This window comes from Calonectris borealis, chromosome 25 (genome assembly GCF_964195595.1).
Source record: "Calonectris borealis chromosome 25, bCalBor7.hap1.2, whole genome shotgun sequence".
NCBI classification, from domain to species: Eukaryota; Metazoa; Chordata; class Aves; order Procellariiformes; family Procellariidae; genus Calonectris; species Calonectris borealis.
The window spans coordinates 8557128-8583005 of record NC_134336.1 but is presented as its reverse complement, the minus strand read 5'-3'; the positions used below and the strand labels follow the sequence as shown (position 1 = coordinate 8583005).

Sequence of the window (25878 nt, the reverse complement as noted above, 5' to 3'; positions counted from 1 at the left end):
GGATGAACAGGATGAGGAACGTATGAAGAGAATGAGAACAAGGAGGAAGAAAAGAAAGAAGAGGAGGAAGAGGAGGAGCAGGAGGAAGAGGAAGAACAAGTGGAGAAGGAACATGAGGAACAGACGGAAGACGAACAAGCGGAACAGGAGTGGGAGGAGAAAGAAGAATAGGAAGAGAAGAAGGAAGAGCCAAAGGAGGGACAGAAGATGGAGGAACAAGAAACAGAACAGGAGGAGGAGGACAAACAAAAGAAAGAAGAAGAGAAAGAGGACGAGGAGGAGGAAGATGAGATATAGAATGAAGAGGAACAGAACAAAGAGGAGGCAGTGGAGGAGGAGAGGGAGAAAGAGGAGAAGAAGGAGGAGAAGAAACGGGAAGAGGATGAGCAAGAGGATGAACAGGAGAATGAGGATGACAAACGGGAGAAGGAGGAATAGGATGAAGTTGCAGAGGAGGAGTGAGAGGAAGGGGGAGAAAGAGGAGAGGGATGAGGATGACAACAGCAACGAAGAACAGGAGGACAAACAGAAGGAGGAGAAGGAGGGTAGGAGAAGAAAGAAAGAGAATGAAGAAGAGTAGGAACAGGAGGAGCAGCAAGACAATCAGGAGGATGACAAGGACAACAACCGAAGATGACAAAGAGGTGGAGAAGGAGGAGGAGAAGGAAGTGTTGCAAGCTAAATGTTCTAAGGCACACACACAGCCAGACACAATGAGAAATTACAAATAAACTTGGTAAAAAGTCCCTGTGGTCACCTTTTTTCCTTTTCCCCTTCCAGGTGATGCTAACCAAGGCCCAGGCACCTGCAGCCATTCACCGAACACAACACCCCTGATGCTGGATATCTGATACAATTTTTTAATAAAATAATGTACCCCCCAGAGATTTTGTCTGTTCACCTTGAACTGGGGGGAAGGTGCGTTGTGTGGGTGAGGAAGATCTGCTTTCTCCATTTAATTTTCATGCCTCAGCAAAAACGCTGCAGATTCGGACTAGAGGACAGCACTGAAATCAAAGAGTAAGTGATGCAGAAGGCTCCAACTGCACATTTCCACCTGATTGCCTTAAACAAAACAGACTTTGGGTCCTGATTGCTCACTTCAGCCTGGAATAGTCCCCTCTCTTGTCTGAAAGCTACTGCGTGCCTGCCTGAGGCCAGACACAATCCACACAAAGAGCAATCAGAGCTAAACCCTGCACTTTCCTTGGTCAGGTTTCCTTGGAAAACTTCTTTGCTGCATTGGTTGAAAACCTGTAACTGCCAGAACTAGGAAGAAAACATCCCTGATGGGTTGACTGGTACTTCCTGGCTGTGGTAAAACTATCCGCCCTCGATATCCCCATTTCCCAAGAGCTGGCAGTGCAGCTTGGGTTGGGGGGAAGGCATGAATCCTCAGACCTCAGGGCCGAGAGACAAGCACAAGCATCTGCCAAGGGAGCTGTATCCAACCAGAAGCACTCCTTACTTGCTTCTCTGACAACAAAGCCCCACTGTGTGCTCCCACCAGGGAGGGAGGGAGAAACAACTTCCACTTCTCCAAATCCCCATTTATGGAAGACTGTCAACAGAGATAAAGCCATCCATCTTGTCATTGTCATCAGAGATTGGTGACCTTCCCCTGGCCTGCTGACATGAAACGCCAGCCTCAAGCTGCCAGAGTTCTTGCTGGAGACCCTTGGGATAGCAGCAGGAACGCTTTGGCGTACATGCAAAGTGTTCCCAGAGCAATCTGCTGGCATTTGCACAGCTTACAGCCCAGGACAGCCGCGTCTGTGACCGCCACAAGGTTTTCACCCTGCCTTTTCTGACCAAGCCAAGCTGTGATAGAAGAGCTTTGGTCCTCCCTGTCTCCCAAGCCAAGCTAGAAATGGTGTTATCACCATCGAGCGCCTGTGGCATATAAAGAAAACTTGTCAGGCAGCAGTTGCGTCCTGCTGTGTAGGCTTTGAACTAGCTCTAGTGAAAAAGCTGACCAGCAGATTGTCACTAGAAGACACTCAGTCTGCAAGGGTATGCATTTCCCAGCGTTCACTTACCTGGAACAACGTCTGCTTTGATGGCCTGTGCAACCAAATAGTGCAAACTCAGCTGATAAATATGCACTAAGTGTACTTGCACAAGGGGTTCACATGTACAAATATTCAAAAGTGAATGGTAACAAGCGATATCGTGGCCAAAGCCAATAGGTTTTGTAGATTGTAAAAAAACCTAATGTGTGAGTAGCCTTAAGACTAGGAATCAAGAATTGTCACACAGGGTCTTTCTTAGGCTCCCAGCCAAGAGGCACCTTTATGGCCAGCAATAAAAAGCTAGTGTGAACATCTGCTGCCTTCTTTCTAGTACCCGTGCACGAACTAGAAGAGAAGAAAAATACAAGTAAATCCATTTTGGTAACAATTTGGTGACCCAGAGGGGACTCTGTGGGTTCCTGACCTGATGAGCATGGCTACCACATACGACACAGATGGGACTGGGTGAGTTCACCCGATTGTCCTTGTGACACCTGCATTCACTGGAAAGGCACTAAAACTGGGGGCAGCAAAAGTCATGGGGGGCTCAATAGCTAGGGTAAAATAGGGTTCACCGCTGGTGGAAACTCTGGGAAACTGGAAGAAAATTGACCATACTTCAGGACTCAGCAAAGCTCAAGCTATAGTTCTCTGTCAGGATGAGTGGCCAGCTGGGACTCAAGAGGGGATGCCCTCTGAGCATTGGCCCCTGAAAGGTTCATTTGATATGAGTAAGCTGACCTTCCTGTGTCAAGGCTTGGAGGATTGGAAACCTCAGCAAATAGATTACTAGTTTGTCTGGGATAATTGGGCTTTTAAATGACCAGGGGGATACAGGGATTTGGCCAAGGTAAGACAGATGCTAGCACAACAAATGCTGGGAGACTTGAGTCTAAACTTGACCTCTGCTCTGCTTCACCCTGCACCTGCTACTCCTCAGACCTTACACTGCACCTGCCACCTCCTCCTGAAAATCACGCTCCTGCTTTGCAAGCTCCTATGATTCAGATGGTGATGGCTAATCCAGCTGCAGGAATGCCTGTGGAGCAGGACAGCAACCACCGTCTCCAATATTACATACCTATATTTATCGGCCATGGGCTTCCAGAGATTTGACTCAACGGGCATAACAGATGCCCCAGGTTTGAGAGGACCTGGAAAAGGCTGCCCAACTATTCTCTACAATATTAGAGGGACATCACCCCTGTTGGGGGATGTTCAAGTGCTGTTGCAGCAAATATTTCGGTCAGGAGATAGAGATCAGATATTGGAAAAAGATAGAGAATTAGCAAATCGTGATGGAAACAGACAGCCTTGGCCAGGAGCAAGACCTGAACCGGGATTATAATAATGCAAGTGACTGAGCTGCCTGTGAAACAGGTTGCCATAATCTGGTCCTGGCAATAATGGCTTCGGGAAAAATTGGTGGTAACTGGGAAAGAGTTCAGGAAGTGAGGCAAAGATCAGATGAACACCCAAGTGACTTTGGGAATTGCTTGCAGCAAGCATTATTACAATATGGAGGAATGACTGAGGATGATTTTAATGACAAATTGGCAGTATTCGCTTAACAGGCAGCCCCAGACATTCATAAATACTTTGTAAAGCATGCTCCAGGATGGCAGGGGACAAATCCACAAAAGATTACTGTCTCTGGCAGCGTATGTATATAATGGCAGGTCGGGGACAGGAAAGGAAGAAAAGGAAAGAGAGAGGAAGTGAATATGTTGGCAGTAGCATTGGGAGGAACTCTGGTGACAAGAGGAAGAGGAATGAATATGATAGGATGGGGACACAGAGGAAGGGGTATGGGAACAGCAGGAGAAATGGGAAGAGGACAATTAGACCCAAATTGTTGTGCATACTGTATGAAAGGTGGCCAGTGGAAGACAGAATGTCCAGTTTGGCCACAAATGACGAGAGGATCATTGGAAAACACCAAGCAGAGAAAATGCTGAGGAATTGCCAGAATTCCCCCAGTATGATGCTCAACATTCACAGGAGGTGGGAGAGCCTGGAAACCTTGCAGCGTGCAAACTAGTGGTAGGAGATCATGCTCGAATCATGATAAAAGTCAATAATCACACTTTAGAATTTCTGATAGACATGGGTGCGACCTACTCTATGGTAAATCGATATTCAGGTGAATTAAGTCAAGAGAAAGTTTAGATGCTAGGAATTGAGAGGCACCCTGTGACAATGGGGATAACAATTCCTTTATTACTAGAAGTAAGTCCACATTTATCACACCATCAGTTTGTGATAACGGAAGGAAGACCAATTAATTTATTGGGAAGGGATTTACTGGAAAAATTACAGGCAGAAGTTATGTTCAGAAATCAGTTTATGCTTACAAATCCAGGAAAATGACAAGGTCATCAGTTCATTCCAGGTGAAAGGACACCAGGAGGGCCTCCGTCCTGCAGTCCTCCGGCTCCAAGCAGCACTAGCTAAGAGGTCCGACCGCAATGCTCGGTGCTTCATCCAGTGAGGTCTAGACAGTCCTCGATGATGGAGACCTGAAATAGCATGGATCCATAGCTTAGCAGCAGCCACTCTTCGAAAGTGTGTGGCTGTAGCAGGACAGCTGTGAAGAAAGCTGCAGTGTGGGAGGGAAAAGAGAGCAACTGAATGATGCAGGTAGTAATTGTCTCCTATGACACAAAGAGAAACACTCAGGATGATGAGAAGAAAAATAACAAAACAATAGAAAGGAAACATATTCTAAATACACTTTAATACTTGTTATTACCTGACATTAAACAATAGATAAGCTTGCTGCCTGATGTCACAAAGTGTTGTTGCTTGCTGTTGATGTCACAAAGAATCACAGATGTATTATTTGTCTCGTACCACAGTCCATTGCTGGCCTGCAAAGAAAGGCATCGATATCTGGAGATGAATTGCATGGTTTCATAACAAAAACCCAGGCAGAAAAACTGCAGAACCAACAGCATGCCAAAACAAATCCAGTCCAGCCCATAAGGAGACCTTCTCCCCCAAAACCTTGGCTGCCAGTAACACTGCCGTGAAAGTTTGTCTTCGTCAGCACGCATTTTTCCCCTGCTACGAAGGAAGTTGCTCTTTACCTTTGTGTAGCAGAAATAGTGTCCCCATGACAGCTGACACCGCTACGTACCAGGACAGCATGTAAGGTGTAGAGGAGCGGTTCTCCAGCTGTCTGTGATGTGCATGACCAAAGATCCAAGTATATTCCACAACCTACGGAGAGACCAAGAGGGCTCAGAAATTATTCTGAAGTATTTCATGAAATAGCCTTCAAAGACGAGGGGCTAGAGGTGTATAAACACATCTTTGGGGCTCATGAACACTTGGTTTTCCCCAAAGCAACATGTAATGGTTTGGATGGCAGGAAAATTCTTGGCCAAAGCAGCTCTGTTGGAGCAAACCATCTTTTCACACCTTGAAACCAAGCACAGAGCCAAGTGTGATGCACCCTTGAAATGCACCCTTTTTCCCCCCAGAAAGTCAGACAAGCTTTCATGTCTCACACATCCTTACACTATTTTAAGGCTATTCAGTTCCATAAGAACTGAATTGAAAAAAATTTAAAAAAACCCAGAACTGAGTCTCATTATGGTGCATCTAATCTATGGGAAAAGATAACTTATGCTTGATGACATGGGACACATTCACGCAGGATCTAGTATTATGTCATTAGTAATCATCTTACTTGCTACATTTAAAGCAATTTTTGCCATCCAGTTGCTCAGGTTTCACAAGCTCCTCCAAACTATGGTGACAGATGAGGCTGCCTGGAGGAGTAAGAAAGCAGAGCACTGAGCTTGGGTAGACGCCCTCTCCCAAACAGTTACTAGGAGTTTACTCGAAGACCCAGGTAGCTGAGGCTGAGGAGGTCCACTGTGAACCCACAAGCAGTGTCCAGAAGGAGGCAGAAAGAGGGTATTATGCTGAACATTTCCCTCATTTCCAAGGGATTCCCAGGGCTATCAAGATCTACCTCTCTGTGGCACCGCACAGTTCAGCTACCAATGGTGTGCAGGGTCAGCAATAATGAAAACAAGACAACTCATCAGCCTAGGAGTCAGACAGGTATTGAGGGAAGCAAAAGGAAGAACGATGAGAGTACCTCAAAGGTGCAGAGAGGATAATGCGTGCTTGTCCAGCTGAAACCCAGCACTTACAGGGAGACCACTGCCATGGCCTCCCCAGAAGGGCACAGTCCATTCCATTTCCCACTCACCACCAAGCTCTCTTGTGTTTGCAGTATACATTTTTAAGTCAACTGCGTGGATTCTGGAAAGCTACAGGGGCTTTGGGACATCTTGAAGCACAATTACAAACCCTCTTACTTTTATATCCAAAAGAACATCCAGGAAGGCCTTGTAGGAATTAGAAACTGCGTTGCAGCTCAAGCACATGATTGGAATCCTGAAAAGCTCAGCAACAGGGGAATTTGACTGACTGTGCCAGTTTCCGTCCTTCACACCCACTACACCAGTGTCGTGGTTTAACCCCAGCCAGCAACCAAGCACCACCCAGCCACTCACTCACTCCCCCGCCCCGGTGGGATGGGCGAGAGAATCAGAAAGGTAAAAGTGAGAAAACTCTGGGTTGAGATAAAGACAGTTTAATAGGTAAAGCAAAAGCCACACACACAAGCAAAGCAAAATAAGGAATTCATTCACTACTCTTTACTCTTCGCTGGGTAAAAAACTGGCTGGACGGCCGAGCCCAGAGAGTTGTGGTGAACGGAGTTAAATCCAGTTGGCGGCCGGTCACGAGCGGTGTTCCCCAGGGCTCAGTACTGGGGCCGGTCCTGTTCAATATCTTCATCAATGATCTGGACGAGGGGATCGAGTGCTCCCTCAGTAAGTTTGCAGACGACACCAAGTTGGGCGGGAGTGTTGATCTGCTCGAGGGTAGGAAGGCTCTGCAGAGGGACCTGGACAGGCTGGATCGATGGGCCGAGGCCAACTGTATGAGGTTCAACAAGGCCAAGTGCCGGGTCCTGCACTTCGGCCACAACAACCCCATGCAACGCTACAGGCTTGGGGAAGAGTGGCTGGAAAGCTGCCCAGAGGAAAAGGACCTGGGGGTACTGGTCGACAGCCGGCTGAACATGAGCCGGCAGTGTGCTCAGGTGGCCAAGAAGGCCAACGGCATCCTGGCCTGTATCAGAAATAGTGTGGCCAGCAGGAGTAGGGAGGTGATCGTGCCCCTGTACTGGGCACTGGTGAGGCCGCACCTCGAATACTGTGTTCAGTTTTGGGCCCCTCACTCCAAGAAGGACATGGAGGTGCTGGAGCGTGTCCAGAGGAGGGCAACGAAGCTGGTGAAGGGCCTGGAGCACAAGTCTTATGAGGAGCGGCTGAGGGAACTGGGGTTGTTTAGTCTGGAGAAGAGGAGGCTGAGGGGAGACCTCATCACGCTCTACAACTACCTGAAAGGAGGTTGTAGCGAGGTGGGTGTTGGTCTCTTCTGCCAAGTAACTAGCGATAGGACAAGAGGAAATGGCCTCAAGTTGCGCCAAGGGAGGTTTAGATTGAACATTAGAAAAAATTTCTTTACTGAAAGAGTGGTCAGGCCTTGGAACAGGCTGCCCAGGGAAGTGGTGGAGTCCCCATCCCTGGAGGTATTTAAAAGACGTGTAGATGAGGCCCTTAGGGACATGGTGTAGTGGGCATGGTGGTGTTGGGTTGACGGTTGGACACGATGATCTTAGAGGTCTTTTCCAACCTGTATGATTCTATGATTCTATGATTCTACTTCCCATTGGCAGGCAGGTGTTCAACTATCTTCAGGAAAGCAGGGTTCTATCACACATAACGGTGACTTGGGAAGACAAACGCCATCACTCCAAACATCCCCCCTTCCTTCTTCTTCCCCCAGCTTTATATGCTGAGCGTGACGTCATATGGTGTGGGATATCCCTTTGGTCAGCTGGGGTCAGCCGTCCCGGCTGTGTCCCCTCCCAACTTCTGGTGCACCCCCAGCCTGCTCGCTGGTGGGGTGGGGTGAGGAGCAGAAAAGGCCTTGACTCTGTGTAAGCATTGCTCAGCGATAACGAAAACAGCCCTGTGTTATCAACACTGTTTCCAGCACAACTCCAAAACACATACTAGCTGCTATGAAGAAAATTAACTGTATCCCAGCTAAAACCAGCACAGCCAGTCACACAATCAGCTGTTTATCACAGGCAGAGAGAAGGGCACAGACAATTCCAAGGCAAGCAATAGTTGTGGAAAAGTACCTCTGGATCTCAGAAAGCCCCCAAATATTTGATGCATGATGGTAATTTCTTCAGAAGAGACATCCAAGCTGGAAATAAATGGTAATCGGAGCTCATCGGTAGGTCAGGAAGTTATGTCCTCCAAGAGTTTTGCTTTGTCACCTATAAGAAGGGGAAGGAATTGTACCTTCCTAAGGACTCTCTTCCTTAAAGGAGGCCTGCTTGCCTGCTAATTTCTCAGAGAGAGTTTGGGGGATTTCTTCATAATGGGGGTACCATCTCATCCTGTCCATTAATCCACTGTTGGAGGATAGTTTCATTTTTTTCAAATGAAATACTGCCTCTGAAGTCAGGCAAAAACATGGAAGCAGTTCAAAGACAGGTGAACTTCATGCTACGTGCTAGCTATTTATTTTTGAAAAGTTGAACTTGTTCTCAGGACTTTCTGAGGGAAATCTATAGGTCTATACTCCTTGTGGCTCAGCAGTGGCAGATCAAATTCACACAAAAACTGCATTAACAACTGGCTATGAATTTAGAGGGAACTGGTCCCACTCTCCTTGACTTGCGCTATAAAGCTGTTCTGTTGTTTTCTAGGCTTTATGCAAATTGTTCTTCTCAACTCTGCTTAAGTCTGGGGTAACCGCTCTTTCATATAAAAAAGCTGTGGTTTGGGACTGAATGTGCTGACCTAGCAAGTTTGTGCATGTAAGCACAGTATGGAGTGTGAAAAGCAAGACACTAACTGCAATACGAGTTGCTTAGTGTAGCGTCCACGAACGCTGCAAGGCAAAGCAAAGGTTTTAATCTGTCTACTTACCAGAAATATCTTTGTAGACAGGTCTGAGCCCTAATGACTGTGCTTAAGACCCAAACAGATCAAATACAGGCCTCTGAACTTTCAAAGGGACATGGATTTTTATATATACATCTTGATCAAGAAGGTAGAATGGCCTTCAGGCCATCTCCATTCTGAGAGCCTGAGAACGAAAAGAAAGGCAGGAAGAAAAATTATTTGTTAGGTAGGCAAATGGACCGATGACTTGTCAGAGCATGGCCCTAATACCTTTTCTCATTTACCTGGGAAAAGATACAGCTCACATGGACAATGCTCCCTCAGGGCTTTACTGGCCCCTCCACTATTTTTTGTAAGAATTTTAGTAAAAGATTTGCAGGATGCTGTGTTTAAAAATGGATATGTTTCGGTACAATCTGTTGATTATTTGTTAGTAGCCAAGGAATCTTACATAGCTGACACCCAGACCTTACTGTGGAACAGGGATCTGGACAGAGATGGAGAAAGAAGCAGCAGGGACAAAACAACAAAAAACAGCCTCCTAAAAGGATCTCTCAATCCTATGCTGCAATCTTTCCCTGCTCTATGCAACAGGGGCAACTAGATTTCACCCAGGATTGACATGTTGTGGTGGTGCATTCCCCCCCCGCCACCCCCTCCTTCTCCTGGGCCACTTGTTGATCACAGAAATTCCCATGAAACCTTGGCCTTGGTGCACTGAGTCCGACAGTTGAGCGCTCCTTGACTGTATCAGAAACTCTGCATAGCTGAGGCTGAGAATGTACTCCCACTCCCTGGCCCAGGTGTTATTCCCTGATACCCTTATCTGGGTCGCAGCGCAAGCGTAACAACACTGAAACCTTGAGAATTTTAGTAACTACCACCTGGGACTGTGGCCAGGATGGAAATTTATGGATGACTGAAGTCAATCATCTTGCGAACCTATAAACAGCGGTCCTAAGTGAGACCCTTTGAGCTCTCCTGGACCGCAGCGGCTGCGCCCAGCATCTCCCTCTGAGTGGGAGCCTCTCAGAGCTCGTGACCTCTCGGGTCTGCGATACTCAGACGACCGTCACCGAAAGCTGACGATGGGACCTGGGCTGAAATCCTTCACTCCTCGAGGCTCAACGCTTCGCCCATTGAGAAAAAATGCCTAGACATTTGATGTGAGTATTTCTTCACTGAACTTGAGGGGAATTTTTAACAGGTACCTTTTGTACATTTATATATATATTTCTGTCTGTGAGTGTGTGTGTGAACTAATAGTAAGCATAATTTGTAATTAAGTCGTGATCGTAGTAAACTCTACTAACTTACTTTGTAAATGTTAAATTAGTTAATGATTAGGTGCTGCTAAAATATTGTGATCCACCTTAAAACTGTGAATGAACCTTAGGCTGCTGCTAAACACATACAATCCCTTACCCTTTTGTACTAGACTTAAACTGTTGTCCAAGTCTGAGACTAGAGGTAGGTCCAGCTGCACCTAGACTCCTCTCTGCGAAGGAGTTTGGAAAGCAAGGGGGTCTACTCTGAACCTCATGACTCAACAGGAGGGTCTCCTTACCCTTTTTGTAATAGACACAAACCGTTGTCCAAGTCTGAGACTAAGATTGGATCCAGCCGGGTCTTTGAACCTCGTGACTCAACGGGAGAGTCTCCCTTACCCTTTTCGTCCTTGGTCTCTGTACAAATAATTCTAGCCCAATTATAACACAATTTTCCTTTGTATACATCATCCATGTAGTAAGTGATAGAGTGAACCTTGCATTGAGCTCTGTTAAGTCCCGTTTTTATAAATCTCTATTAAAATCACTTTCTGCTAATACCTTTGACGGTCATTCTTTAAGAGGCCTCTAAACGACTCATTTGCAACACATGTGTGATATACAAAGTCTTAAAGGAAACCTTTTCTGAGTTAGTGCTGAAATGCACTGCTCATCAGTAGCACAACTGGGTAAAAAACGAATCCTGAAATGCCTGGCATTGCAAAATATAGTTAGAGTATGATCTACTACATGATGAACTTAAGGAAGCAAAAAGGTCAATTATAAAAGATAATGAAAATAGTATTGTAAAATACTGTAAGTCATGTAACTATGTAACTATGATGCGAAACCAGTACTTAAGAATTGTGACCCCTCTTAACTTTTGCATTTCCTAATCTCTCTTGTGCAGCCTAACCTGTACATTGTTTCATTTTGTATGAACTTGTAAAAATTTTGTTATACATGTGTCAGTATAACTGTTATATTCTTCATGTTGGGCTTTTTGGTATGCTTAGCAGAATGAACACTACCTGAGACTATGAGCTTTTACCTTGGGGTGGATGTAACCCAAAGACCCAACCTAAGCCAGCTCTTACCAGCTGAAAACACCCAATCCAACAACAAAACAACAGAAGACTTACCTTTCAGTGAAACCAGGCATATAACCATGGCCAGAACCGCAACCAACCAGAATCCAGGATAAACCCCCCACCTGCACGGGACATCAGTTTAGACCAATGAAGATGAACACACCACTGACCATACATCCACATCACCTGCATGGGACAAGCATGTACTAGTGCTGTATGACACAAGTACATACCGATTACGTGAGCAATAGCAACTGATCAGCCCACTCCTTAACGCAAGTGATTTGATTGGTCTACACAACTGTATTGTAACATATATAAATGCTGCTCTCCTCTGTCTTGGGGTCCCCCGTGCATTAGGCTGGAGCACCACTATGCACATAGCTAAAAGAGAATAAATTCCCTTGGTAATTCTATGCTAAGCATCCTTGTCTCCCTCCTCGGCTGGTGAAGAACCGACTTTTACAGGAGAACGTGTTCCTCTCATGTGAAATCATTAACCGTAAAAGGGACTCTGTTAGGCCATCAATGCCCCTCAGCCAGCCCACCATTTGAAGAATATGGACTAGAAAAAGCAGGCAAAGGGTAATACCCCAGGGAATAATGTTGCACTGTAGATATTGAGTTGCACCAGATGCATTGTGAGGGAAAGCTCCAAGGGCCTTTCAGAAACGTGGCTGGGAGGGAAATCAGATTGCTGCCTCAGACAGTTTCACAGCAGACTAGAGCAGATCTGCATGGTGTCCCCAAGCTCCTGTACTGACGAGCTCTCTCCTTTCATCCTACCATTAGGGCACAGGAACAGGTGATGTTCAAGGTGATGCTGGGAGATCTGGGTTTGTTTCATCTTCAGAAGAGAGGGCCTTGGGAGAGTATCATACTGCTGTCTTGAGCTACCTAATGGGCAATTTATCTTGTTTCATCCTTTCAGGGAATCCTCTGAAGTGACTCATTGATCTAAGGAGACTTACTCTCCCTTTCTCAAGTTCATATACAGCTCACCTTCAAGGAAGAAGGAAGTGAAAGGGCCAATGGAGCAGAGCTTCCTGTGAAGTGAGATTCTTGGAGAAGTGGTGTAGGGTGGCACCACATTCTTGTACTTGTGTGAGGGAGATGTTTCCCCTGCACAAAAAGTCCGTATTAACTCTGATAGGTAATTATCACCTGTCAAAAGTGGTGGGCACAATGGCATTTTCTTGTTGGGTGGGAAATGTGTCACAGCTTTTTGTGAGACTCGCATGTTGAGTTCGTTTTTCTGCTGACTGTGCTTCCAGTGCACAGATCTGTTTGCTGACTAACTGCAAACAACCATTTTGGGGGCTTGGGATCATTCTTTTTCTCATTCCTTTTACATTTACTGTTCCTATTCTTGTTTCTTAAGGAGAGGGCCCTGGTCTGAGTGTATTAGGTCTGGCTGGGATGGAGTTAACTTCCCCATAGCAGCCCTCATAGTGCTGTGCTTTGTATTTGTAGCTAGAAAGGTGTTGATAACACACTGATGTTTTGGCTACTGCTTGCACAGCATCAAGACTGCCTCTCCAAACCCATGCTCCAAAGGCCAGTGGGTTGGGGGTGAGCAAAAGGCTGGAAGGCTGTCAGGGTCACCCCAAGGAGTCAGTCCCCCCCTGCCCTAGTCAGAGGGAAAGGAAGCCCCAGGCGCATGCCATGTGGCACGCTCTGGTTCTTCCTGCATGACAAGGGGGAGGATGTGAGGAACTGAGATGGTGAACCCACCTTGAAGCTGGAAGCCCATGTACGTGAACTGAGAGGGAAGACAGCTCTTAAGAAAGGGCGACCAAAGAAGCCTGTTGGCTTAGTTGCTATAAAGACACAAGAAGGCAATCAGTGATCCCTCAAACATAGGACTGAGATCACCTCCCTTGATCCTGATGAGGGGACTTCTGGTCTGGCACTGAAAGGGTCAGACAGTGAATACTCCGACCAGGAACAGGAATAGAGGGTCCCTGCCTTCAGCCAGGAGGAGGAAAGGGATGACCAGGTATACTGGACTGCGTGGATTTGGTGGCCTGGCACATCAGACCCACAGAAGTATAAGGCTTTGGTAGACACTGGTGCACAGAACCCATCTGGATCTCTGAAGTGACAGTTGTCTGTATTGGAGGCTGAGGTGAGCTTACAGGGGACAAGCGGCAAAAGTACCCCATTGTGACCAGCCCAGAGGCCCCTTGTATCCTTGGCATAGACTACCTCGGGAGAGGATCTTCAAGGACCCAAAGGGGTACTGATGGGCTTTTGGTGTAGCCACTGTGAACACAGAGAAGATCAGCTATCTACCCTGCCTGGCCTCTCGGAAGATCCCTTCGTTGTGGGACTGCTGCGAGTTGAAGAACAGCAGGTGCTGACTGCTACCAGGATGGTGCACCTGTGGCAATATTGTACGAACCAAGACTCCCTGGCTCCCATCCATGGGCTGATTCATCAACTGAAGAGCCAAGAAGTGGTCAGCAAGACTCACTCACCCTTTAATAGTTCCATATAGCCAGTGCAAAAGTCTGATGGAGGGTGGAGGTTAACAGTAGACTACCATGGCCTGAACAAAGTCACGCCGCCACTGAGTGCTGCTGTAGCAAACTTGCTAGAGCTCCAATATGAACTGGAGTCAAAGGCAGCAAAGTGGTGTGCTACAACTGACATTGCTAATGCATTTCTTTCAATTCCTTTGGCAGCAGAATGCAGGCCACAGTTTGCTTTCACGTGGAGGGGTGTCCAATACACCTGGACTCAAATGCCCCGGGGTGGAAGCACAGTCCTACCATTTGTCATGGACTAATCCAAACTGCACTGGAACAGGATGATGTTCCTGAACATCTACAATACATCGATGACATCATCGTATGGGGCAGCAAAGCAGACAAAGTGTTTGAGAACGGAAAAAGAGTAATTCAGATTCTTCTGAAAGCTGGGTTCGCCATAAAAAGAAGCAAGGTCAAGGGACCTGCACAGGAGATTCAGTTCTTGGGAATAAAATGGCAGGATGGACGTTGTCATGTCCCTATGGATGTGGTCAACAAGAAACACACACAAGCTTTCCTAGGCCTTGTGGGATTCTGGAGAATGCATATTCCAGGTTATAGTCAGCCTGTGAGCCCTCTCTATCAAGTAACCCAAAAGAAGAACTATTTTGAGTGGGGCGTTGAACAACAAGAAGCCTTTGAGCAGATTAAACAGGAGATAGCTTGTGCGATAGCTCTTGGGCCTGTCCGGACAGGACCAGTTCTGTAAAATGTACTCTATACTGCAGCTGGGGAGCATGGTCTGACCTGAAGCCTTTGGCAGAAAATATCAGGAGAAACCCAAGGTTGACCACTAGTGTTTTGGAGACGGGGGTATTGAGGATCAGAAGCCCACTACATCCTGACTGAGAAAGAGATACTAGTAGCAAATGACCGGGTTCGAGCCGTTTCAGAAGTTGTTGGTATAGAAGCGTATCTCCTTTTGGCATTGCGATTGCCCTTGCTACACTGGATGTTCAAAGGAGACTTCCCCTCTACAAATCATGCAACCAGCACTACAGGGAGTAAGTGGGTAGCACTGATCACACAACGGGCTCAACTGGGGAAACCAAATTGCCCAGGAATCCTGGAAGAGATCGTGGACTGGCCAGAAGGCCGAGATTTTGGAGCATTGCTTGAGGAGGTGGCTTGTGCCCAAGAAGGACCACGATATAATGAGTTATCAGAAGATGAAAGACATTATGCTCTGTTTACTGATGGATCCTGTCATGTTGTAGGAAACCATCAGAAATGAAAAGCTGCTGTGTGGAGTCCCACATGACAAGTCATTGAAGCCACTGAAGGAGAAGTTGAGTCAAGTCAGTTTGCAGAAGTGAAAGCCATCCAACTAGTCCTAGAGATTGCTGAATGAGAAAAACGGCCAGTACTGTATCTATAGTGACTCACAGATGGTGGCTAATGCCCTATGGGCTACAGCAATCAAAGAAGACCAATTGGCAGCGCAGAGATAAATCCACCTGGGCTGCTGCATTGTGGCAAGACATCACTGCCCAGGTAGAAAACATTGCTCTAAAGATATGTCATGTAGATGCTCACATGCCCAAAAGAACATCGAAACAATGAACAGCTAGACAAGACTGTCAAAATTGAAGTAGCTCAGGTGGACCTGGACTGGGAGCGTAAGGGTGAGCTATTTGTAGTCGATGGGCCCACGAAACATCAGGACATGGATGGGCTCGCGATCGAGGGGTGGACCTGACCATGGAGCCATCACACAGGTCACTCATGAATGTGAAACATGTGCTGCAATCAAGCAAGCCACACGAGTAAAGTGTCCCTGGAATAGAGGATGGTGGCTGGGTTTTCAATATAGCGAGGCCTGGCAAATTTACTATATCGGACACTGCCATGAACACACCAAGGCAAGCACTACATACTCACCATGGTGGAAGCAACTATCAGTTGGCTAGTAACACACCCTGCAAACCATGCCACTGCCCAAAACACCATCTTAGGCCTTGAAAGGCAAATATTGTAGCGACATGGTACCCCAGAAAGAATTGAATCAGACAATGAGACTCATTTCCGAAATAACCTCATAAACTCCTGGGCCAAGAAACATGGCATTGACTGGGTGTATTACATCCCCTATCAACGCACTAGCCTCTGGAAAGATTGAGAGATATAACGGACTATTAAAGACTATGTTGAGAGTGTTGGGCAATGGGGCATGGAAGCACTGGGATATAAATTTAGCAGAAGCCACTTGGCTGGTTAACATCGGAAAAACTGCTAAGCATCCTGGTCCTGCCCAGACAAAACCCCTACATACTGGGGGGGAGATAAGGTCCCCATAGTGCACATAGGGAAGTGGCTGGGGAAGGTGGTGTGGATTGCTCCTCCCTTGGGAAAAGGCAAACCCGTTCATAGGATTGTCTTTGCTCAAGGACCTGAATGTACTCGGTGGGTAACGTGAAAGGATGGGGAGACCCGGTGTGTGCCTCAAGGAGATTTAACCTTGGGGGAAAAATAATCTGTGATGTGAGTTGTATGTTGTAGAAAGTAATGTAGCAGGAATGACCTGAACTGATGAAGAGTGAGCTTTGCAAGGAACCGGGCAAGGGCAACGATGGCCCAAACCAGGCCTGTGTTGGTGCCCAACAATCAAACATGCTGCTTCTCCTGTCCTGAGCACCCATCTTGACAGACGGGGCGCAAGCCATAGCCTGTTCTTATGAACGTTTGGAGGAGTGGAAGAAGCCTATGGAATGGGAGAATAGTATCTACTTGTTAAGGGACAGAGGATAGTAGCTAATGAGAATGTATAAATCTGTATGTTGGGTATAAAGATGGTTTCAGTATGTAGCGTAAGTTGTAACTGTTGGTAAGAAGGGATTTCAGTAATGAGAATTAGATACAATGGAATGGTTAGAAGATATATAAATGTATTAAATTATGTGGGACCTGAGCATGATGCAAATGGTACAGAATAAGGGGTGGGGATTGTATTGTGTCTGGCTGGGATGGAGTTAACTTTCCCCATAGCAGCCCTCATAGTTGTGTGCTTTGTATTTGTAGCTAGAAAGGTGTTGATAACACACCACCTAATTCTCCCATGGCAGAAGCAGGCACACAGCTTGTGAGCACAAAATGGACAACAAACTCATCCCATGCGTAAGAACCCATCTCCTTCTGTACTTTCAGATCATCACCATGTCCCAGCAGCTCCCCAGGGCAGGAAAACACCTGAAGACTGACTCGAGCTGGCATACCCTGTTTGTGAAAGATGTCTGAGAGCTGGACAGGTACATTGTACAGGTACATTCCAAGCCATCAAAGGAAACCTTGTGGCTGGTGTTTACTCCAGGCGATCCCATCAAGAGGAGTCTGCTGACAAAGCGTTCTTACTTCAACTACAGGAGACAACACGCTTGCAGGCTCTGATCCTGCTAGGGGACTTCAATCACCCTAACATCTGCCGGAAAAGCAGTATGGCAACCTGTAAGCAGTCCAGGAGACTCTTGAAGTGTGTCAAAGGTAATTTAATCTGGGTGATAGACAGCCTGACCAGAGGAGAAGCGTTATTACACCTGTTGCTTACCAACATGGATGAACTAATTAGAGAGGTCAAGATTGGTGTCAGCCTGGGCTGCACTGATCATGGCCTAGTGGAATTCACAATCTTGATCGATATGGGCTAGGTGAAGAGTAGAGTTGGGACCCTGAGTTCTAGGAGAGCAAACTTTCAGTTGCTTAAGTGGGGATGGGACTCCTGGGAAACTGCCCTCAGGGATAAAGGAGCTGAACAGAGCTGGCAGCTCTTTAAGGACGTTTTTCTTAGAGCGCAAGAGCTCTTGATTCCCAGGTGTAAGAAATCAGGAAAGGAAGGCAGGAGATCAGCATGACTGAGAACAGACCTCCTGGTCAAACGAAAGTGTAAGAAGGAAATGCACGGGCAGTGGAACCAGGGACATGTATCCTGGCAAGAATATAGGGACGCTGCCCAGATGTGTAGGGAGGGGATCAGGAAAGCTAAGGCACAGTTGGAGCTGTATTTGGTGAGGGCTGTGAAGAATAATAAGGGCTTCTACAGGTACATTGTTCAGAAAAGGAAGATTTAAAAAAATTTAACACCCCACCACCACCACCCCCGATAAATAAGACAGGAGAACTAGTGATAACTGATATGGAGAAGTCTGAAGTACTCAACAATGTTTTGGCCTCAGTTTTCAATAGTAATCTCTCTTCCCACATCTCTCAAGCCCCTGATATATTTAGTATCTTCATCAGTGACACAGATAGTGGGATTGAGTGCACCCTCAGCAAGTTTGCAGAAGACACCAAGCTCAGTGGTGCAGCAGATATGCAAGAGGGAAGGGATGCCGTCCAGGATGACCTCGACAGGCTTGAGGAGTGGGCTTGTGCAAACCTCATGAAGTTCAACAAGGCCAAGTGCAAGATCCTGCACCTTGGTTGGGAGAATCCCCAGTATCAGTACAGACTGAGGGATGAATTGATTGAGAGCAGCCCTGAGGAGAAGGACTTTGGGATGCTGGTTGATGAAAAATTGGGTATGAGCCAGCAATGTGCGCTCGCATCCAGAAAGCCAACCATATCCTGTGCTGTATCAAAAGAAGTGTGGCCAGCAGGTGGAGGGAGGTGATTCTCTCCCTCTACTTTGCTCTTATGAGACCCCACCTGGAGTACTGTGTCCAGTTCTGGGGTCCCCAGTACAAGAAAGACATGAACCTGTTAGAGCGGGTACAAAGAAGGGCGACAAGTATAGAGTACAATCTTCATGCCTATGGTCTCATGAAACATATTAGAACGCTTTCTTTGGGCATTGTTTATACTAGACATGTTATTTGCAGGCTTTTATGGGGTAAAAAAAGTGCAATTTCTTTTTAGACCACTGGTCATTCAGCTCATTGGTCAAAGTAGAAGGGCCTTTCAGTTGTGCCTTGAGGGCAAAACATTGCTGACAGAAAGACTCAAAGAGAAGGACAAAGAGAGAATGAGAACTAGTCACGCCTCAGGAAAAAAAAAAAAAAAGAGTTGAGACTCATACTGCATGCCGTTGTATTTCTGTGGCTTTCCAGGGAATGTGCCACCGTTGTCAGCAGGAGCAGCAAAGAAACTTCTGGGCTTCTGTGCCTGCAGATATACAGAAGAAAGGAATGGATGAAACAAAGAAATGGCAAAAGAGGCAGAAAGCAATCTAAAATGGAAACATCATTCAAACAAACGGTATTTTATACTTTGGCTTTTCCTGCCTGTGAGAGATGAATTAGGTGACTTTCCAGCAGCAGGCTGTTGCTGTCCAGAACGTCCAACCCTGACGGTAGCATTGCATACAGATTCCTGACTCTTCAGCTGTACTCCTCTGGCAATGCACTCCTGATTTTGAAAGACTTTCTTAATGGTTGTGGTACTCTGTGCATAAGTGAATGTGTGCATATCTGGTTTTCTCCCCACTTGACCACGTTTCTTCTCTAAAATCTTTTTGGAGCTAAATATCCATGACTGATGACAGAAGTAGAGAACTGAAATTCTAGTTGTGGCATAACAGCCTGAAGTTAAAGTAAGCATAATTCTAAAAAGTCTGTAAATTTATCTAGGTTTTTCTTGCCACCACCTCGTGCCAGTGAAACACGTACGACTAAACTGCTTTTAGCAGAGCAGGAGTAGGGAGGGAAGTTGTTGGGCCTCTTTGTTAGACTCACAGATGGGTCTCTCCTTTGGATGAGCAAGGGTTGAGTGGGGGTCCCTTGATTTGACTCACAGGACTGGCCCTTTACACCGCTCCCTCTTCTGCACACTCACCCCAGACCTGTTAAAGCTTCTGTGGCAGACTTGTAGAAAAGGTGGCCAATGAAGCCACATTTTTATATAATTTTCTTTCAGTGAATGTTTAAAATATACAATTAATTCCATTATCTCTCATTAAAAAAACCAACAACCAATAAAACATTTTATATCTTTTTATGTGTATATATATATGTAGCTATATTATAAAAAGTGTGTGTAAACAAAAAGGTTGGACTTAGCTGGCAACCAGTGGCAAGGAGTTGTTAAAGGTACCCCTTGTGTGACAGAACATGTGCTAAGGACAATGTCCTAAGGGTAAAGGAAAAGGTTTATCTTGCAACTACTTCAATGGCTCTCATACACATATGTAAGTATAAACATATATTTTACCTATCCATATATATGTATGCATTTAAACATGTGTAACTAATGTATACGTATGAAGGTGTACAAACACATATAAAATGCATTTATCTCATATATATACGGATATACATATAAACACTCTACTAGTAGTCATCCTCCACCACCCTCCGTGCAATGTCTGCTATTAGCCTCCAGGTGTACTCAGATCCCCACTTTTTCCCTCTGCGTGTCTTCAGTGCTCTGTCCTGCTGCTGAGGGATGAAATGCAGAGGCTTCCCTCTGCCCCAGCCTCACTTCAACAGGAAAGCAGAATCAAGACCCGGAGAGAGGGGAGAAGGTTAAAAACACCAGAGAGGAGGCATGGAAAAGAGGCCTTTGTACAAGGATCTGTCCTCCTCCCTCCTTTTCTAATAGCTGCTGGGAGACAGATAATGCTCAAAGTCGTACATACTGGCTCTCAGGCTGGCTCTTCGCTGCAGCCACTCCATGTAATGGATGTCCTGCAGGATCACACAGTTGGCTGCTCTCCCCCAGTGCCTGAGGGTAATGGAAAAGGGAGCTGTCAACATGCGGAGGGCCTGGCACGAGGCTATGGTGGCCTACAGTTAAGTCAGATGTGCTAGGCCAAGTGTGCCTGGCAGGCTGCTGTGGTTCTCTCCCAAGCATGGTGTGAGAGAGAAACCAAGGACTAATATTCCCCAAGGGTCCTAGGGGCCATCACAAGCCAGCCAGCTCTACCAACTGATTGGATGACCTGGTCACTCTTTGTCAACTTTGTGGATCTGCCATGAGGAGTCCATTCTGGCCTCCTCCCACTGCCAGAGCAGATGTTGGCATTGACAGTGCAGGCCTGGTAGATGTACCTTGCCCCTTCCAGCTGAGAGGAAGGACACCAGGACATAAGCAAGCTCAGAGGGGAGGAGGACAACCTCTCTGGCCACATGCTCACCTTCTGGTGCTCCTGGCCCAGGACTCTGTACCAAGCTAAAAAATGTCAGTACAAAGAGAATAATTCCTGTTGGAAGGGACCCCAGGAGGTTTCTAGTCCAACCTCCTATTCAAAACAGGGTCAGCTATGAGGTCAGGTGAGGCTGCTCAGAGCTTTACCCAGTCTTGTCTTGGACACTTCTAAGAACAGAAACTGCACAAGCTTTTTTGGTACCCTACTCCACTGCTTGGCCATGCTCATGGTTAAAAAGTTTTTCCTTACATCCATGGCCCCATATAACGTCTTATGCAAGGAGGGAACTTTCCCAGATTTTGGAAAGGGGGAAGGGTCCATTCTGAAGGGCGAACAATAGCCCTCCCCAGCAGCAGATTTCTCATACTTAAAGACTGTTCACCCTACCATGCAATCCAGACTGGTATCTAGGAGACACCCGCTCCCAACAGGAAAACTACAAAACCATTTAATTTGCTGGAGGATAATGGGGATGTGCAAAAGCTCATGGGCAGATCTGCGGCCCAGGAGCTCCAGGCTCTTGTTTTACATCTCTTCTCTTCTTCCCAGGACACCTCTTAAGGCCCCCTTTGGCTTTAAATCTGCAGGATAGTTTTGCTGTTCCCAAGCCATCTCTTTAGTTTTCACCACCTCTCCAAACATTAAGCACTCCACTTGCTTTGTACCACAAAGCCATGAGCTGAAATCATACAACTTGCTGGCAACTAGGAAAAGCTTCCCAAATGGTTCCATGTCAATTCACCCCAGGTCTTCCTGACTTCTCCACTCCTCTCCCTTTCTCATTTGCCTTGCAGAGACGGAGGTGGAAAAAAGCAAGTAATTCTTACCAGGTGGACAGAGACATGTTTTCCTCCCACTGTTCATGCCCAATTAGGCAGAGTATGAAAAGGAAAAAAAGAGATTCCCATCTCACTGGAGGGTAGAAACCCCAACCTTATGCTCATAAACAAGCCAGGGGCCTCCCTGACCTAAATTCTCGAATCAAAAAAGGAAATAGCACACCTTTGAGCTACCCAGACTAAAACCAAAGGAAAATGTTTTGTTTGTGGGGTTTTGGTTGTGGTTTTCTTTTTTTCCCTGCAGAAAGAGATAGGACTTCACCTCCCCTCCTTCCTAAGAAAGACAAATGAAGGAAGCCAAAATGTCTGGCAGCAGATTTCTGGCCTGGGAGCTCCGGGCAACTGCGTACCATTTCAGCCTCTACTTCTGGGTGGACTTCAGGGACTCCCTTCGCAGTCAGATGTGGTAAAAACAAGCCTTACTGGCACTGATCCCTTCCTGCGAGGTTTCACAACCTCTACTGCTGGACTTGCCCTCCTGTTTTTTCATGCTGGCAGGTCAACTTGTGAACCAGAGGGCTCCATGGCAATGCACTGCAGAGCTTCCTGACCCATGTACCATCTTATTTCACAGGACACGCTGCAAGTTGCAAGTTCTTGGTAAAAGCTATTTACTGTCCTCCCGGTTCCCGTGTTTGGCTGGGCATTGGACCTTCCAGGGCCTTCCTCAATTCGAATTTTTGCTTTCAACAACATGCTTTTAAACAAGAGATCAAAAAAACCCACAACCTAAGTTAAAAAGTTGACTCTCCCCGGTGTCCATCATCATCTTTTAGGTAATCTTGCAATTACATTTGTAACACATGGGTACCTACTGGGGCTAGTTCTGGAACTAGCAGTGCGCTGGAAACTTCCAGCCCCTCTCGGTGACCTTCCCCCAAGCGCCGGAGGAACACCGCTGCCAATGTCCACCGGGGTGGTGCTGCGTTTCCGCGTCGCAGCGAGGGAAGAAAAAGCGCCCATGGAGACGTCCCGCGAAACCCCCGTCCACAGACCACGCGGAGAGCCAGGCTCCAGCGACAGCCGGACCTGCCCGCGCCCTGCCCGCACCGCCGCCGCCGCCACCGCCTCGCTCCTCCCCCGCGCTCCCGCGCACCCCGCCCGCGCAGCACGCCCCTCGCCGGCGCCGGGGCCGGGGCCGGGGCCGGGGCTGGCCGGAGCGGTCAGCACCGCGCGGGCGGCTCACAGGAGCGCGGCGGCCCCGCCCCTGGCGCGGGAGCTCTGAGGCGGGCGGAGCGCGCGGCGGCAGCCGGACGGCCCCACTCCCTCCTCCCCGCAGGAGACACGCGCGCCGCCGCCGCGCCATGTGACGCCACTCGACAGGAGGCGTCCGCCCGCTGCCCCAGACGGCGTGTCGCGTGGACAGCGACAGCCGCACTGTGTCACGTGTGCGTCACGTGACGCCGTCCCGGGACGATGAGGTCAGTGGCTGCGAGTCACGTGATCCTTGCCTACGCGCAGTGGGGCCGGGTGCAGATGGCGGACGCTGAGGCCGAGGCGGCTCCGCGGCCCGAGATGCAGCGGCTGGTGGCGGCGCTCCGAGCCCGCCTCTGGCAGCTGCAGACGGAGCTGCGCGAGCAGGAGGTGTCGGAGGCTTCGTCCCGGGCCTACTGCCGGGGCTTCTGCCAGGTAGGGGCCGGGCAGGGGTGGGCCGCGGCGCAGGCTGCAGGCCGGGTGCCGGGCGACGGGGATGGGGCCGGGGCGGGCCCGGCGGGCCTCCCCCGCGCCTCCCCCGCCGCGGTGCGCGCCCAGCGCTGCCGGCGGCAAGGGGCTCCCCTTCTGGGTGCTCCGCTTGCTCCTCCGGAGCTGCCATGGTGCGGCGCGGGGCTCGCGGCGGCGTGTGCCGCTGCCGAGCGGGGACGTGCGCGCCCTGCCGGAAGGGTGTCCCCGTGGGCGCTCCGCTGCCAGCTTCGGGCCGGACCCGTTGCACCGAGGGAGCCGCTCGCCTTTGGCCTCTGGCAGCGCTTCGTGCCTGAACAGCTGGTAGCCCCTGGGAGGTTCTCTGAGGCAGGCGGGCCACACCGCGTTTTCTCAGTACGGTCTTGGCTCGGTTCCTAGACCTCTGCTTTTCTGTTCTTTACCTGCCTCGGGATCAAAACTATGTTTTCTGCCTTGATTGAGATCCGCTGTGGAATAAGCGATGCTTGCTGGTTTGTGAAGGCCTGCAGTTCAGTTAAGTCACTGAATGAGCTTCTGTGGTCTGGTGATCTTGTCTGAATACTTGCTTAATGCAACTCAGGGTAAGGATCAGCAATTTCTGAATCGAGCTGCTAACTTCCAGAAGAAGAGCTGAACTTGATTGAAGTCGTAGTGATGGAGATAACTTATTCTTAAATAAACTCTTTCAGTGGTTAATTAGTTTTTGCTTCCCCCACAGCATCATTTAGTGTAAGCGCTAAGGTTGAATAAGTGTTGTTAGGTTGCTGGGTTGGAGATCTGTCCATGTTGAATCTGAAGAGATTGTGGCTTCTAAAATAAAAAATAAAATAAAAAAATCAGTTTTACAAGCTAGTTTAACCACACCTCAGCTGATACAGCCACTGTATTTGAATGGTGAATGGTAAAATCGTATGTCAAAGGGGACAAAAAATCCTATTGGTGCGTTATAGGTAAGTGATATTACCCTTCACAGTCTTCCATTTTACATCCACAGGTTGTGTACTTTGCCGTACTGTTCTGGGAGGATGTTTAGCTCATCACTTACTCAAACAACAGGAGGAGTTTATTTGTTAGGTTTCAAAACTCTTGCTTCTCAACTGTAGGATGCTGCTGCTGCATACTGCTGTGTATGTCCCAAGTTAAGCATACTGTTAAGATCTGGGACCTTGCATTTACGTGGAGCCCAGTATAATGCGTGTGACTTTCTCCATGTTTCAGGTTTTGCTAAAATTATTTCTGGTAGCATTCATTGCATCAGAACATTGAAACAAATATTCAGCTAATGCTTAGTAAAGGTTGTCAAAGATGATCAGTACATGTAGAGGTCCAGTCGCCCAGAATAGTTTAGTACAGATAAAGCTTTAGAGGTACTTGGTCAATGGAGTTTGGTAGGAAAACGTTCTGCTACCTAAAAACTAAACAGACAAACAAAAAAAATCCTCTAAACCCTGTCCCACAAGGGACGACTTCTGCTGTTATTGAATGGTAGTTTTAGAACACTATGATAGATAGTACAGATAAAAATGAAAAAGATCTGTCTTGGGTTGCCATCAGTATGCGACATTTCTGATTCTAATGACTGTACACCAAGAGATACAGTGGAAAATATGAAATTGCTAGTCTGTCATGTAGTAACTTCCATGGAGCATGAATTTGTGATGTCATTGTGCCATCAAACCACTGTGGTTACAGTGTCATTTTACATCTTGGTTTCTCCTTTTGACTGGGCATATTTGTGAATGTTGCACAGAGTTTGAGTGATAAAACTTAAAAATAACTTAAGGTCTGCCCCTAAGTGAAATTTAAGGAGCTCAACTTAATTTTGTATTAACGACTTGACTGGTATTTGTCACAAGCTTATTAAGCTAGAGTAGAACATGCTTGGAGAGAAGCTGAATTTAACTGGGCTTAAATATGATATTGGGAACTACCTGCGATGAGGGTAGCTGAAATGTTCTGGGACAGCGATAGATTTGCCATCCTGTGTGTACATGTGCGGTATGGTCCTGAAAGATGCTCTGTTTTGCCGTGGAAGTTACTGAGGCTGTTGGGACGCAGCAAATTGTGAACCAAATCAGTAGCTTTCCTATGCTTTGAGCTGTCTGGATGATGTGTTTTACTACATGTAAACTTGTGCTGCCATGTGCAGCTTTCCAGTAGCTCTTCCTGAGAGTGATGCTGGATGGCACAATTTCCTTGAAGATCCGTATTTTTGAGCCGGGAAGTAAGATTGGTGTCCAGGATAACACAACAAAGAAACTCATGAAGCCTAAATAGTGGGTTGACTCTGCAATTTTATATTGTACAAGCGTGAATGCTTTGCATATTCATCCTAGGAAAAACATGTCTGTTGGGGAGCTCAATATGTACCCAAACAGCCAACTAGAATG

General features: G+C 47.3%; 1 protein-coding gene and 1 long non-coding RNA gene across 8 annotated transcripts in view; one reads left to right on the top strand and one right to left on the bottom strand.

Moving 5' to 3' along the window:
* Positions 1-2020: 2020 nt before the first annotated feature.
* On the bottom strand, positions 2021-22862 carry LOC142092984 (uncharacterized). 3 transcript variants are annotated; one of them, XR_012677265.1, is made up of 11 exons: positions 21818-22862; positions 18924-19009; positions 9307-17128; positions 9047-9206; positions 8248-8388; positions 7764-8072; positions 5849-6071; positions 5102-5234; positions 4765-4882; positions 4367-4531; positions 2021-2357 (listed from the first exon to the last, which is right to left on the bottom strand). It is a non-coding gene; the product is annotated as an uncharacterized LOC142092984 (long non-coding RNA). The 3 variants fall into 3 exon arrangements; XR_012677264.1 differs by lacking the exon at positions 2021-2357 and having other exon boundaries at positions 4028-4531; positions 11433-11503; positions 21818-21887; XR_012677266.1 differs by lacking the exons at positions 2021-2357; positions 9307-17128 and having other exon boundaries at positions 4034-4531; positions 21818-21887.
* A 368-nt stretch (positions 22863-23230) lies between these two features.
* RLF (RLF zinc finger) overlaps positions 23231-25878 on the top strand; it is a 61536-nt gene continuing 58888 nt past the window's right edge. For 2 of the 5 annotated variants that reach the window (XM_075173827.1, XM_075173826.1), the window contains exon 1: positions 23231-23458. In XM_075173827.1, coding sequence (XP_075029928.1) covers positions 23246-23458 — 213 coding nt within the window. In that variant the 5' untranslated portion in view covers positions 23231-23245. Of the gene's footprint in view, positions 23459-23606; positions 23837-25878 lie in introns of those variants that run through there. The other 3 variants (XM_075173835.1, XM_075173831.1, XM_075173829.1) reach the window with 3 other exon arrangements.